This window comes from Notamacropus eugenii, chromosome 4, assembly GCF_028372415.1.
Source record: "Notamacropus eugenii isolate mMacEug1 chromosome 4, mMacEug1.pri_v2, whole genome shotgun sequence".
Lineage (NCBI taxonomy): Eukaryota > Metazoa > Chordata > Mammalia > Diprotodontia > Macropodidae > Notamacropus > Notamacropus eugenii.
This window is the reverse complement of record NC_092875.1, coordinates 80,283,599-80,298,516: the sequence shown is the minus strand read 5'-3', so window position 1 is coordinate 80,298,516 and position 14,918 is coordinate 80,283,599. Positions and strand designations below refer to the sequence as shown.

Genomic DNA, 14,918 nt, shown 5'->3' with positions numbered 1-14,918 from the left:
CTTCCTCAGCTCGGCACTCGCTTCCGGGGACAGGCGCCGGCTCACTTCCGGTATCCCCCTTCCGCGACTCTAGCACGCCGCCATCACCGGCCGTGACCGGAAGGGGAGGGACCCACGGCCCACGCAGGCACCGCGAGCACCTGCAGCGGCGGCGAGATGTGAGTAGTGGGAGTTCCGTCCGGCCGCCGAGCTCTGGAACCCGCCGGGGCCCTCCCTCCGCTCCTTTCTTCTCTCTCTGCTAGAAAGACCAGGGGAACGAGAGAAACGCTCGCCCTACCGGGGCCTCGTGGAACCACCCGGGGGGCCTAACCTTCGCCCTCCAGGCCCCGCCCTCCCCTCCCCAGGCCCCGCCCTCCCCTCCCCAGGCCCCGCCCTCCCCTCCCCAGGCCCCGCCCTCCCCTTCCCCAGGCCCCGCCCTCCCCTTCCCCAGGCCCCGCCCTCCCCTTCCCCAGGCCCCGCCCTCCCCTTCCCCAGGCCCCGCCCTCTGGACAGCGCAGTCTCCCGGCGGGCGCAGCCGTTTCCACTTCCTTCACTTCCCTCCCGCAGGCAGGCGGCACTGGAGGTAACCGCGCGCTACTGCGGCCGGGAGTTGGAGCAGTACGGCCAGTGCGTGGCTGCCAAGCCGCAGTCGTGGCAGCGGGACTGCTACCACCTCAAGATGAGCATCGCCCAGTGCACCTCCTCCCAGTGAGTCTGAGCAGAGCGGACGGGAGGGAAGCTGGAGGCGCGGCCAGGACGGGGGGTCGTGACTTGAGCCTTCTCTCCCCTCCCCCGCCCCCTGTCCAGCCCTATCATCCGTCAGATCCGTCAGGACTGTGCCGAGCCTTTTGAAGCCTTTGAACTGTGTCTCCGACAGAATGAAGCGGCCGTGGCCAATTGCTCCGAGCATGTGCGGCGATTCCTGCAGTGTGCAGAACGGGTGCAGCTGCCCGCCCAGGTGGGCAGCGGGAACCACGGGAGGGATGGGTCTGCGGTCCGGGCCCTGCCACGAAGCCTTGAGATACCTTTGGGAGGGAAGGATGGATACGTGACCAGCGTGGTTTTCCTCCACAGCCAAACCCTCTCCAGACGCAATGAGCACTTGCTTTTTGGGCCATGGAAGTACTGAGCCTATGTGAACGTGGGATTTTCTCTGGAGAGCCGTTGGACTGAACTTGGTCGCTGGTGGCTGACCAGAAGACAATGCTGACCCCACACCCCACCAACCAAATAAAGACACGTTTGTACAGAGCCCTGGTTTCAAAAGCTTCTCCTCTACCTTGGTCTGACACTAGTGAATTTCCCTGCCCTAGGGTAAATGCATAAGAAAGGACAAACCGGTCTTGTTTTTTAATTTATAAGTTGTTTTCTTTGGAAAAGTCTAAACGGAAAGATTCCTCACCTTGAAGAGCAACTACTGGACCTGGCCTAGAACAACTGGAGGACACTCGAGCATAAGTGTCAGGGTCTTACCTCTGATCCACAACTTCATGTTCCTAATGAATTGGATTGGGAATATCTTTATGATCTTCTTCTTCCTGTTCCTCACCCCCACCCCCCAGAGCATATAGTAGGGTGAGGTAAAATGGGGAAAATAAAGCAAAGTTCAAAGGTAGAATACAACACAGAAATTTAATTTGGAGTTAAGAGGAACTGTGTTCATTCCCTGCTGTGCTGCTTACTACTGTATCAGGGACAGACTGAGAATTTCTAAGACTCTGATAACTACGTTTCATACCTCAGGATTCAGTATAGAGATCTGGAGTACTATCTTACTGGGCATCAGTATCTAAATTAAAATATATGCTAGGGTAGGGAAAGAGAATGAAGACATAGACTTAGATATGCAAGAAAACTTAAAGGCCAGTTAGTCCAACTCATTTTACAGACTGAAGCTTGGGGAAATTAATTAGTTTCATAGAATTTGAGTTGGAAGGGATCTTTGCTGCTACACAGTCTACTAATCCTTATACAAAAGAATCACCACTTTCTCATACCCAGGAAGTGGTCATACTGCCACTGCATGAAGATCTACCAAGAAAAACCCACCTTCTCTCAGAGCATCCCATTTTACTTTTTTGTACCTCTGTTAGGCTTAAATCACACAAGTAATGTGACAGAGCCCAAATCTGCATGTGAGCCAACTTTCCAAATTTCATTCTTTTCATTACACCACAAAACCACTCTTTTAGTTCCCCCAGACTCCCCACTGGTCATTCCTATCACTTCAATAGCTTTACTCTCTCCATTCTGCCGTAGGACTTGTCTTTGCCCCACTTTCCCTCTCCTGCCTAAATCGAACATTTTCCCTGCTTCAGAAAGTTCTAAGGTAAACTCATCCAATTCTGCCTAATGTCATTTGTCCCTTTTCCCTGTGTATGAACAGTTGTCTTTATTGAGTTATTGTCAATGGAGACTGGTACTAGAATTGTCCTAAAATTTTAATATTTTTATTCACAATTTGAAAAGGTATACACAAAAAAATTTCCTAGTAGGTATATGGCACTTGGATCATCTTCCCACTGAGGATCTTAAAGAATTAGCTGTTCGGAGGTGGTACTGGTTTTGGATGGTTTAGGAAAATTCTTAGGACAACAAACCTAGGATGACTGAAGGGAGTCAAAGGCAGCATATGATATAGAAATAGGCTAGGATATGAGAGACCTGACTTCTAGCCCCCACTCTTTTATTAACTTGCTGCATAACTTTGGACTAGTCAGTTAAATTCTCTGAGAAATGACACTAAGATCCCTTTCAGCTGTGATAGTCTAATAGGGATTTTTGTGATTTACTAATCCAGGTTAATTACACCCCTACCCCCATTCCTAGCTTGTTGATATCAGAATACGGGTTTTGAAGGTCTTAAGACAAATATGGTCTTAGCAAAGAGAAAGGCAAAAAACCCCTCTACTGCTCCCTCCCCCACAACTTGCCCACAGTGTGTGAGAAGGGCCACTAGAGTCTTGCAATACTAGGACTCCAGGCAAACCTGTTTTGCCTTTTGGCTCCAGTTTCCTGCTCTCTGAAACTGACCAAAGTCCTAACTTAAGGTTTTTTTTGTAAGGTTAACTTAAACAACAAAGCCTTGGGGCAAGAGCAGAGAAAGCCAAACAGTCACATCAACCACAACAACCCATTCTCCATTCTTTTTTTGGGGGGAGGAAAATGATTCTATAGGACTCCTACATGTCTGAGCTCCCAATAATTCCTTTCTTCAAAGCAAAACAGACTTTAATATCTAAGTTTGTGATTGCCATTCAAACCTTACAATGCCTCACTTTCCATCCTGTATTAAGTGTAAAAGCAATCTCATCATAAACCTGTGTAAGGAAGAGCCTAACCAATGAGCCACCCTATATCCCTACCCAAACTTAGAATATCAAATTGCTCGAATTCCTATTTTTCCCAATCTTGTTTCCTACTTGTCTTTCAGGTAGACAGAAACACAGAAGGGAGTGTAGAGATCTGATTTTCAGCTCACTGCTTCTCTCCTAATGTCCATTGACATCTACCAGTGGTCCTAACAGCTTCAGGTTCTTGGAGGGGTGGTCTCCTAGGGAGGAATAAGTTACTCCATCTTTATCTTCTGCCAGATGCTCCGACCTCCATCCTTTGAGTGCATTCTTCACCTTGGACTGATGAATTCCCTATACAACCAAATTAGACTTTTCTGACACCCTTTTACTATGCAGATCAATGTGATTAAATCACTGGAAATGGGTTTTACAATCTCCTGTCTCTCTCTGTCCTGCCCCCTTCTCCATAAGTCAGAGCCTAGGAAGTCAGTTTGCTGACCTAATACCTCACCTATTTAAAGTTAAGGCAATTGTAGGGTCTCATCCTGATGACAATGACTTTATATGTGTATGTGTTGTATTTTTATACAGGGTATAAGCTCTTTAAGAGCAGGGGCTCATTTTTGGCTTTGAATCAGTCCATCATTTTCTTCTATCCCTAGTGCTGGCACATAGAAGACATTTAATAAATGATTGTTGGTGGACAGATTGAGGAGCTCTTTCAGAGACTCTGGTGTAACTCAAATGGCTCAGAAAAAACTCTGGCCCCAAACCAGCAGGTCCAGTCTACCCCACCTCCCCAAAACAGAGCCCAGGATATCAAGATACCAATCAGGTTAACAAAGACCCAGTTGGTGAATATTGCAGGTGTGAAGGTGCAATGAAGAGCTGGGCCAAAGATCTCGTCTTTTTTGAAGGGGATAGGAAAACAGCCTGGCCCAGTCTACAAGAAGCTGACATTCTAATGCAGAAGGGCACTTTAATCTGGAAGGTTACAAAGATGGTGAATGGGGGCATAGAGGAGTAGACTGACTCCTAAAAACTCTCCTAAAACCTAAGCTTGGGGTAGATATCCTTAGAGCCACAAGGCTACAGGTAAGCCTGTCCAGAAAATGGCCACAGAAGGTGGGTGTGGGTGTAGGTATGTGTGTATATACTTATCTTGACAGTAGGTCCCCAGGGGTTGACGTTTCAGAAAGGATGAAAGTTTCTAAGGCACTGTTTTCCAATTCAAGTGGCTGAGAAATAGAAGGTGAAGTTGAGCATAGCTGAGGTATGTCCCCTCCCCCAGGTCCTAAGAGGAGGAGGATGAAAAAGAAGAGTACTGGTACCTTGTGGCCTGATTTGTGGCTGGGCTGCTTTGCTCAAGGCCAAACCAAGAAATGAGAAGAGGATGACCAAGAAGGACAAAACCAGCAACCAACCCCAACCAGGAAACTAAATAAGATTCTAACCATCAGTTCCATTATTGCACCCTCATTCTACTTTTAGTTGGGAATCCTGGGTACCATTATAAAAATTTCAGAGGTTGAAATGTTCTAAACCTGCCCTGATTGCTGACCTCATTCTTGGGCAACCCTTGATCATAAATGCCCTCTGTCCCTAGGGATATGAGTACATCCTTGGGAGAAAAGATGACAGTGGAAGTAGAGAGGAAAGATAGGAGAGAGATACTGAAAAGCTAACTCATATTATAAATGCCTGAAAATCTTGGAACTCAAGAATTCTGTTTAGTTTAAGAATATAGGATTCAGAGCTAGAAGGGACTTAAGTGATGTTCAAACTCAACCTGTTATCTTGCAGACTAAGAAACTTTGATGCAGAGATAGGGAAACAGCTTGCCCAAAGTCACATAGCAGTAGAATGCCCTGACTCCACTACCTCAAATGTTTTAGTGGATCCTGAATTCTGGTCTGAAGGTGTGAGGGCCTATCAATTTACTTTCCAGTCCCCAGCCTTCCAAGGGGGGCTCCCCAACAATGACCATGCAGTGGGCCAGTCCCTCCCTAAGAAGAGCCTCATCTGCTGACCCCAGGCCCATACCCTGAAGGCTGAGGATTCTGAGCTTAGGCAAGCGGAGGCAGAAAGTGAGGATATCCTTGGCTGAGAGCCTATCGGGGGTAGGGAGTGGGCCCAGGAGGCCCAGGATCTCTAGGGCCTGCATGTCCACCAGGCTGGCCAGTCCCCTGGCTGTGAGCCCAACCACGGTCACCCTGAGCTCCTGAAGTCTGGGCAGGAAGCCTCCTATGGCCTGCAGGGCCCCATCAGCAGGCAGGAAGCATCCACACAGCTCGAGCTGCCGCAGGTTGCTGAGGCCAGGCAGGGCGTCTCGAAGGCCCTGCTGGGTCACCCTGTAGGTGACCCTGAGTACCAGGGAGCACAGCGCTCCCTGCCTAAGCAGGGCCCGCAGCTGCAGGTCTGAGAAGGCCGGGATCCGGTCCAGCACCAGGTGCTCGAGGTGGGGCAGACTCGAGGGGCCATTCCCCGGGGGAAACCAGGTCTGGGGGAGCTCACACGACTGCAGCTCCAGGCACCGAAGCGAACGCGGCAGGCAGGAGAAGGGGATTTTGCGGAGGTCCTCTTCCAGGAGGCTGAGGCACGCCACGTTCGGGCAGCGCTTCCCCAGCTCCTGCAGCAGGGCCGGGGTCAGCAGCGGGGCCCGGGGCCCGGACAGCAGGCGGCCTCGCACCTTGAGCGTCCTCAGCCCCGAGCCCAAGTACTGCCGCAGCAGCTGCCACAACACCTTGGGCCCGACCTGTGGGGAGAAGGGGGTGGGGGGGATTGGCAGAGCCCGGTCCCACGGAGCCCCAGAACAAGGGCCCCGGCGGCCGCCAGCCCCGGGGCAGATAGGCTCGGTCTTACCCTGTACGGACGCAGATCCAGGCGTTTCCAGAGGGTCTTGTCCTGAATCAGCCTTCGCCAGCGCTTACACACCCTGGGGAGGAGGGTGAGCCTGGCACTCAAAGCCAGCCTCGCCCGGGCCCCGTCCCCCCCGGCCCGGGCACTGGACCCACCCCCAGCCCCGCCCCGGAGGACTCAAGAGAGGGGAGAGGAGGGGTCACTGGGGGTCGGGCGCGGGCAGAGCCGCACCTGGCGCTCCGGAGTCGGTCCCGGAGAGAAACGAAGGACAGAATCTCCACAAGTAGCCAGTCCGGCAACTGCGAAGCCGTCGCCATCGCAACCAGAGTCGAGCTTCCGCTTCCGCTTTCCGGTGGCCGTAAAGTGCGGGCGGCGCTGTCGTGCGCAGTGAGGAAGGGGCTGTGTCTCGAGGCGGCGGGGTAAGAGTCTGCGACTGAGGCCGGGGGCGGGGGGGGAGGCCGGGGGGGTGGGGGGGGGCCGGGGGGGTGGGGGGGGGCCGGGGGGGTGGGGGGACGCCGGGGGCGGGGGGACGCCGGGGGCTACCGAGTCAGCCAGAGCCGCGGCCCGCCAGGGACGTTAGGGTGTCCGGGGTGAGCACCAGGGCCTGAGGGTGGCCGGGGTCGCCAGCTAGGGAAGAACAGGGCTGAGAGCCGGCAGAGACCGGGTGGACTGGGGGACTGATGAGATCCTTTGGGGTCCCCAGAGCCATGATCGAGGTTGTGTGTAACGACCGGCTGGGCAAGAAGGTCCGTGTGAAGTGCAAGTATCCTATCGGTGGGAAGGCGAAGGAGCGTGGGGGGTGGGGGGGATTGGGGCCGCGGGGCGGGGCGGGAGGTGAGGATTAGGGGAGGGGGGCAGTTGGTGTCACCCGGGGTGCGCTCTCCTGCTGCCCCTTAACATATGCCCAGCACGGATGACACGATAGGAGACCTGAAGAAACTGATCGCGGCTCAGACAGGCACGCGTTGGAACAAGATTGTTCTGAAGAAATGGTGAGTGCGGGCCGGAATTCTGTACCCAGACTTAAGACTCCTTCTTCTGGAAAGGAAAGGAGGTGTGATGGCCCCGGCGGTGCTAACTAATCTTTCCATCCCAGGTACACAATCTTCAAGGACCACGTTTCCCTGGGTGACTGTATCCTTTACGTGCTATATCTCAAGAGACCACGGGGCCTTGGGGGTCCTCAGGAACTTTCTCTTTACTCCTCCAAGGCCTGGTCTGTCAGCGGAGGACCAGAAAGGACTTAAGCCCTTGGGGAGTAAACATCACCACTGCTAGGATAGGCCACAGCCTTGGGGGAGGGGGAGGAGGGGAAGGATTTGATGAGGTTAAGGATCTAACTCTTCAGATTCCATGACTCCTATTATCAGATGAGATCCATGATGGGATGAACCTGGAGCTTTATTACCAGTAGGGGCAGCGGGCCTGCCGATTCTGCAACCCACCCACCCCATTTTTAAAGTCTCACTAATAAAAATAACTTAAATGCTGCTGCTGCTTCTAGGTGTATATTTTTTGTGTGTGCACTGAATATCATACAGATGGAGACTGAAAGTGAGACACTTGTTAGAAATCAAGTTTTAATGAGGGACACTCGGTCAGCCAACAGAGAAAAAGAGGAACTATATAGTTGACTTACATTGCCCTTAAAGGATGGGAGTGGGGATATTTTTACCTAAAAGCAATGCAACAAAACTAGAAAGAGCAACTTGCTCTTCTAAGGTACTATTGACTGCAGTAGTTCAGGACAGCACATCCTTCTCTATTGACCCACACACACTTCTTTAAAACATAGAAAAGTAGGGCCAAAGTTAATGGAAGGAAGCCAGAGTGGCTGCTCTGTGGAGTGGGAGAGGGACACCTGAAGCGCTAAGGGTCCCAGCATTGACCTTTCAGGAGGAGAAATATCAAATAAGGTCTTGATTTATCCCTCACCTCTTGTCTTAAAGCCTAGATGGACAGGGTCTGAAGGTAAGCAGAAAATGAGTCAGTCTCTACCCTTGACTTCCAACCCAAGACACTTCTAATCTTTTGGAAGGATGATGTGAATCCCTGAGTCTGTGAAGACTAGGTCTCAAAATGGTTTCTGCATCTGACCTGGTCTGATAGATTAGGAAGTATGGAGGACCTATGAGATCACATATACAGTATCTAGGAGTGAAGTCCTGAGATACAATGCACAATTAAGAGGAAGGAATGAGAGTACAGAATGAGGAAGAACTGAGCCCTTGCTGGAGCCCTGACATTTTAGGCAGTGGGATGATGGATGGGGTGTTTATTATATCACTAATATAGGTAACAGTGAGCAGTTAGTAAATGCTTGCTAAGTGCTGGGGATGCAAAGGCCAAAAAAAAAACGTCTGCCTGGAATGATTTTGCTTGTTTTTTAGTGAGGTAGACGAAATGCAAACAAGTAGCTATGTACTAGATAGAGAGCCCTCGGAGAGGTAAAAGCATTAACAATTGAAGGGACCAGGAAAGGCCTCCTGGGTTCAGTAGAATTTGAGCATGTGCCTTATGCATTCCAGACCTGGGAAACTGCTTGTACAAGGGGAAAAAGGGATGGGCTGTGGTGCTGAAATAACTACAGGGTTAGTGTTGCAAGCATCTAAGTAGAGTAGCATCACATATGAGAAGATGGAGAGTAGGAAAGTGCCCAACAATGGAGCTTATAGTTCATCCTGGGGTAATAGGGAGCCACTGAACTTCACTAAACCAGGCAGTAAATTGGTCAGATCCACACTGTAGAAAAATCAGATTGACAATTAGAGTGAGGAGCGATTTGAGTCAGGGAGACCAGTTAATAGGCTATTGAAATGGTCCAGTTAAGAAGTCATCAGGGCCTGGACTGGGGTGACAGTTGTGTGAGTGGAGAAAAGGGGACTGTCTCTGAAGGTTGAAGCAAGATTTGGCAAGAGACTGGATATCTGAGAGTGAGAATCTAGGATGACATCCAGGTGAGGGAAAATAGTAGCTATCCCTGAAAGTAACAGGAGTCAAAGAAGGGTGAGTTTTGGGGGAAAGGTAGAGAGTTCTGTTTTAGACATATTGAGCTATATAGCACATACAGGTCAAGATATTCAAAATTAGTGATTAGGGCTATATAGATCTGGCAAGTCATCTGCATACAGATCATAAACCTATGAGGGCTGATGAGATTACCAAATAAGATAGTCTAGGGGATGAAGAGAAGAGGGCCCAGAACAGATCCTTGAAGGACCCCTGTAATTAGCAGGTATGATATGGATATTATTAGATTCAGCCACTGCTAACTACAACCATAAACTAATGAGAATACCTATTCATTTTGGTTCCTCCTTCCTCTATAAATGTCTCATCCATCTGCTAGTTGATTCTCTTTGTCATAGGAAGCAGATGGGAACTCTGGCATGGATTGGCAGTGTCATTACGAAGGGTGTGAAGGGCCAAGAGACAGAATGAGGGATGGCTCCAGGAACTAGCAGCAGGGCATTTTTGAAGGTACATTTCAGTGATGAACTCATTTCCCTGGACTCTTCAACACCTGCGGGGTTATTTATCATTCCCATCTCTTGATTTCCCACTGCCAAGGCCAACAAGACTCTTCTTCCCATAATTTCATCAACTCTATCTAGTTCTACTCCTAAACCTGGCCTAATACCACCACCACCTAGCTTTCTTCTATCCCAGGCCTTTTGACTCACACCTAGTACTATCTATTTACAAAGCAGGGAAAATAGTCTAGGCCAGTGGTTCTCAAAATTTTGGGTCTTGGGACTCTTTTACACTCTTAAAAATTATTGAGGACTACCTCCTAAGAGCTTTAATTTATGTGAGTTATATCTAGCATATTTACAACATTAGAAATGGAAACATCTCAGTATTATTATAAATTAGTATTAATTGACCTCTCAGACCCCCTGAAAAGATCTTGATGAACACCCCCCCACCCCAGGTTATCAGACCACATAGGAATCATTGCCTATCTAGGAATCTGCCCTTAAAACTTCTCCAAATCAGAAGAATATTAAAGTCTCTGGTGTTATGTCTCTAATCAAGACAAATAAAAACTTGTCTCTCCAATACAAATGGATAAACCCCACCACAGAAAGTGGTTTGAGATGCTCCAAGTCTGATTATTTAGCTTTCTTACTGATAGCGGATGGTCAGGTCTCTAGGACTCAGGCCCAAGGGACTACACTCCTGAAAGGACCCCTGTTTAATGAGGAGTGAGCCTAGATTCCTGAGGCTCCTTACTCCCTGATTCTTTAAGTCTCAGGAAACAGACAATAAATAGTTAAATGCCTCATGACTATTAGGCACCAACTAGATGACCTGGCCTGAGAGGCAAAGGCATAAGTGGTAAGAGTTAAAAGGCAAAAACTTCCCCTCCCTCAACCTCTTCTTGAAAGTAGAGGGAAAATACTAATTTCATAGACTCTGTAAACATTCAATTATCTTTTCCTCTTTGGATTATAGTTTTCCACCTCTGTGGACTGGACCAAAGTTCTCCTAGATCTAAGTTGTTTGGTTTTTTTTTAAAGACCTATTTTTATTGGGAAAACCTCAGGACAAGCAGAATAAAGAAGGACTATTGGGGTAATTATGAAATTTAGAGTGCTCTAGATATTTGATTAGATTTGTAAGGTGGATTTTACTATGTGTAAAGTGGACATTTGTTATTCTTTCTTAAAGAGTTTAATCTCCCAGGACCCATGGCCATAGCAAGCTCTATTTCCCAGGCGCATGACTTGTAAACATTACCATGTACATAATGATAAATAATATAACATCTGTGCTTAAAATTATAAATATCCACTGTGACTACACAGTGATATATAAAACAGTGAGATAATGTAAACTTGTGAGGTCGTTCCTGGCAATATACCTTCTTTGTTGCCCTATAAAAGCAAATGGGCACTGGTCAGTGAGTGGTAAACCCTTAGGGTTGAATGCACGAGGTGGAATGCTGTTCGTGCCTTGATTGGCCCCTACAAAGGCTTTGGGGGGGGGGGGGGGCGGTGGAAATCTGTGTTTGCCTCAACTGGTCCCCGTTGAGGAATTGGTGCTCCCATTATCCCATTATCAGCAACTCTGTTTGAGAAGAATAGACTGAAGTAAGATGATTAACCCCTCCAAAGTTGTCTTCCTGTCTGACCAGAGCAAGAGCGAACATGTTCTAAGAACACACCTCCCGTGTGTTACCTGTCTTACGCTAGTATACCCTAGGGTATTTCCAAAAAGATACATTAGTGTAAGACTGAAAGCACATCTCTAAGAATAGTCCCTGTGTATCATCCTATGTTTCTGTCCCAAATGTGGAACATCACTCCAGAAGGGAGTCAGGCATCAAATTGTTCAATCATTTTTCTCTCAATCTTATTTCCTATTTGTCTTTCAGGCAGACATAAACACTGAAAAGGACAGGGGGACTTGTCTCTAAGCCCATACTTACTGACATCTGTCCCTAACCCCATCAGCGTTAAGCTCTGGGGGTCCCCATTAGGCCCTATTTTTTGGGAGAAACAAGCTATTCCATGTTTATCTTCTATCCTTTGAGGGACTTCTTTAGTGTCAACAGAGAAGCCTCCCATTTCATTGTGCAGATAGTCTGAGGCCCTGCATAATCCACTAGCTGCTGTGCCTTTCTCACAAATTATCTTGTATTTGTATTCTATAAACTCCTATTAGATATTGTTGCCTCCAAAAAGGGAATTTTTTTCCCCTCGTATCCCAGTGCCTAGCACAGTACCTGATACATAATAATGATAGCTAGCACATACACGGCACTTTAAGGTTTGCAAAGTGCTTCATAATTATTATCTCATTTGACCCTCACAATAATCCTAGGAGGTAGGAGCTATTATTGGCATTTTACAGATGAAGAAACCGAGGCAGGCAGAGGCAAACAGCCTGGGGTCACAGTGTTTGAAGCAACATGGGAACTCAAGTTTTCTTAACTCTGGGACCAGTGCTCTATCTACTGCCCACCTAGCTGCCCAGTCGAATAAATGTTTTAACTGACTGCTTTTTTGAGAATGCATCACTTACAATATTTTTCACAGCTTCTCCTCATCTAATTTGCCTATTCAACCAACAAGCAGTTATTTCCTAGTAGATGTTTAAAGGAACCCATCAGACCCAACCATCCCAAGCTACTGACCTACATTTCTCTTTCCTTTCTCAGCTAAACTCCTGGAAAAAGCTGTCTGTGCTAATCCCACCATTTCCTCCTCTCTCACTCGGAATCTCTTTGCAGTCTGCCTTCAAACCTGATTACTCAACTGAAACTGCTCTCTCCAAAGTTACCAGCATGAATTACCAAATCTGATGGTCTTTTCTCAGTCTACATCCTTTTCTACTGCATTTGACAACATTAACTACCCTTCCCTCCTGGATACTCTCTCTTCTCTGGGTTTTCATGACACTGCCCTCTCCTGGTTCTCTTCCTGTCTCCTCTGCTGATTTATCATGCCTCCTAACTAGGAATATCCTGGAGGGTAATTACTGAATAGAAATTGTTTCCCTTTTACCCAGGAACCCTGAGGGTCTTCCCCTCCCAGTTTGATTTTTTTTTTAATTAAGTACTTAAATGCTTCTTGACTTGATTTCATCATTGTTCATTGATTTACTATGGTAACCACAAGCAGTCTGGAGATCAAAGAAAGTAGCACAAATCAGCAGTGGGGGGTACAAGATTTGTTCAACAAGTGGGTCAAAGATCCAAGGAGACCAGGGCCCTTTCCATTCTTTTTACCCCAAAGTACAAATGTTAAAGAGCCCTAGAACTCAGTCCGATATTTGATCCGGAAAATGGGATTCAGGGCAAGGAGAGACCTCCTTATGGAAAGATGAAAAATCTCGGATTTTGAGAAGGAAACTCCCGATCACACAGTCAGGATTTCAATCCTAGTCCCCCGACTACGAATCTAGAATTCTTTTGACTACCTCCGGTGTCTGAGTGGAGGTGGGAGGGGCCTTCCAGTCCCCAGCCTTCAGTGACCATGCAGGGGGCCAGCGCCTCCCTAAGAAGAGCCTCATCTGCTGACCCCAGGCCCACACCCTGAAGGCTGAGGACTCTGAGCTTAGGCCAGCGGAGGCAGAAAGTGAGGCTATCCTTGGCGGACAGCCTATCGCGGGCAGGGAGTGGGCCCAGGAGGCCCAGGATCTCTGGGGCCTGCATGTCCACCAGGCTGGCCAGCCCCCCCGCTGGGAGCCCCGCGAGGTCCGGGCAGGAAGCCTCCTCTGGGCCGCAGGGCCAGACTCTGGGCCGCAGGGCCCCATCGGCAGGCAGGCAGGGAGCATGCACACAGCTCGAGCCGCCGCAGGTGGCCGAGGCCGGCCAGGGAGGCACCCTGTAGGTGACCCTGAGCAGCAGGGAGCACAGCGCCCCCTGCCGAGGCAGAGCCCGCAGCTGCAGGTCTGAGAAGGCCGGGATCCGGCCCAGCCCCTGGGGCTCGAGGTGGGGCAGACTCGAGGGGCTACTCCCCGGGGAAAACCAGCCCTGGGGGCGCGCACACGACTGCAGCCCCACCCTCAGAGATTCACGAAGTAGTCGCCATCGCAACCCGGACAGACGCTTCCGGTTTCCGGCGGCCGTAAAGCGCAGACAAGCGGTGTCGTAGTGGGTGCGCTGTGAGGCAGGAGCTACAGCGGCCTGGGGCTGCGGGAGTCCCGGGTGAGGGCCGGGCCCTGAGCGGGGAGCCGCGCGAGTCAGGGTCGGGACCCTGGGAGGCCGCGGCGGTCCGTGCGGGGCTAGGCGATGGGGAGGCCGGGGATGTCCGAGCTCAGGGGCGGCGCGGGGAGGGTGGGGATGGCCAGGGGCTGGCCGGGCACGGCGGAGGGGCAGGGACTGGGGTGGACTGGAGGAAAGGACCCGCCCTCAGACTGATCAGGTCCTTTGGGGTCCCCAGAGCCATGATCGAGGTTGTGTGTAACGACCGGCTGGGCAAGAAGGTCCGTGTGAAGTGCAAGTATCCTATCGGTGGGAAGGCGGGGCGGGAGGGAGGGATGGGCATGGGCAGGGCTCGCCCGCTCCCCTTTCTTTTTGCCTTAACATATGCCCCAGCACTGACGACTCAATAGGAGACCTGAAGAAACTGATCGCGGCTCAGACAGGCACGCGTTGGAACAAGATTGTTCTGAAGAAATGGTGAGTGCGGGCAGGGCTGACTCAGGCATGCTAGATCTGAGCTGCCCTCCCAGTGGGCAGCCCTGGGCCCCCGGGGCCAGCTCAGTCCATGATCCCCATTTCTGGAAAATGGAAGATGATGGGGCTCCCCAGACGTGGCTAATTACAGAGGCCTGGGAGTGAGGAGCCTCTTGCTGGACTAACTTTCTCTCCATCCCAGGTACACAATCTTCAAGGACCATGTGACTCTGGGGGACTGTATCCTTTATTTAACAATTGTGAAGGGACTTGAGCTTTTGAGGAGTTATTTGTGCAGATCCTATCTCTACCTCCCCAACACTGCTGATCTATCTCTTAAGGAACACAAAGAGCTTAACTCTAGGAGGGATTAGGAGGATTGCTTTAGAGAGAGCCTGTTTGGGGTGGGGGTGGGGGGGTGGACTGGTGAGGCCTGCAGTTCAGCTGTTCAGATTCTCTGACTTATACTCCCAGATGAGATCCACGATGGAATGAACCTGGAGCTTTATTACCAATAGGGGTAGCAACACCCCATTCCACAAATCTGCATGTCTCTTCCCTTTTTAAAAGTCTAATAAAATAACTTCAATACTGGTTATGCTGTGTGCTTTGGTGGTGAATTCTGGTTATTGTGAAGCTGGGGTGGGGAGGAGGTA

The 14,918-nt window shown here is 49.8% G+C and overlaps 4 protein-coding genes and 1 pseudogene across 5 annotated transcripts; 3 read left to right on the top strand and 2 right to left on the bottom strand.

Annotated features, from left to right (window-relative positions):
* Positions 1-24: 24 nt before the first annotated feature.
* On the top strand, positions 25-1,230 carry CHCHD5 (coiled-coil-helix-coiled-coil-helix domain containing 5). The gene is made up of 4 exons (XM_072602475.1): positions 25-158; positions 547-687; positions 787-937; positions 1,054-1,230. Coding segments are annotated over exons 1-4 (318 nt in total). The 5' UTR covers positions 25-156; the 3' UTR covers positions 1,078-1,230.
* A 1,172-nt stretch (positions 1,231-2,402) lies between these two features.
* On the bottom strand, positions 2,403-6,453 carry LOC140500148 (F-box/LRR-repeat protein 12-like). Its single transcript, XM_072602473.1, has 3 exons — positions 6,366-6,453; positions 6,138-6,210; positions 2,403-6,030 (listed from the first exon to the last, which is right to left on the bottom strand). Exons 1-3 carry the CDS (start codon positions 6,449-6,451, stop codon positions 5,167-5,169), a joined length of 1,023 nt encoding a protein of 340 aa, XP_072458574.1. The 5' UTR covers positions 6,452-6,453; the 3' UTR covers positions 2,403-5,166.
* Positions 6,425-7,624, top strand: LOC140500152 (ubiquitin-like protein 5). The gene is made up of 5 exons (XM_072602478.1): positions 6,425-6,553; positions 6,838-6,897; positions 7,043-7,126; positions 7,231-7,268; positions 7,505-7,624. The coding sequence occupies exons 2-5, from the start codon at positions 6,842-6,844 to the stop codon at positions 7,546-7,548; spliced, it is 222 nt and encodes a 73-aa protein (XP_072458579.1). The 5' UTR covers positions 6,425-6,553; positions 6,838-6,841; the 3' UTR covers positions 7,549-7,624.
* Positions 7,625-12,913: 5,289 nt separating this feature from the next.
* Positions 12,914-13,974, bottom strand: LOC140502258 (F-box/LRR-repeat protein 12-like; annotated as a pseudogene).
* Positions 13,656-14,858, top strand: LOC140500151 (ubiquitin-like protein 5). 2 transcript variants are annotated; one of them, XM_072602476.1, is made up of 5 exons: positions 13,656-13,791; positions 14,027-14,086; positions 14,182-14,265; positions 14,465-14,502; positions 14,737-14,858. In XM_072602476.1, the coding sequence occupies exons 2-5, from the start codon at positions 14,031-14,033 to the stop codon at positions 14,778-14,780; spliced, it is 222 nt and encodes a 73-aa protein (XP_072458577.1). In that variant the 5' UTR covers positions 13,656-13,791; positions 14,027-14,030; the 3' UTR covers positions 14,781-14,858. The 2 variants fall into 2 exon arrangements, with proteins under 2 accessions (XP_072458577.1, XP_072458578.1); XM_072602477.1 differs by having other exon boundaries at positions 13,729-13,856.
* The last annotated feature ends 60 nt before the right edge of the window (positions 14,859-14,918 follow it).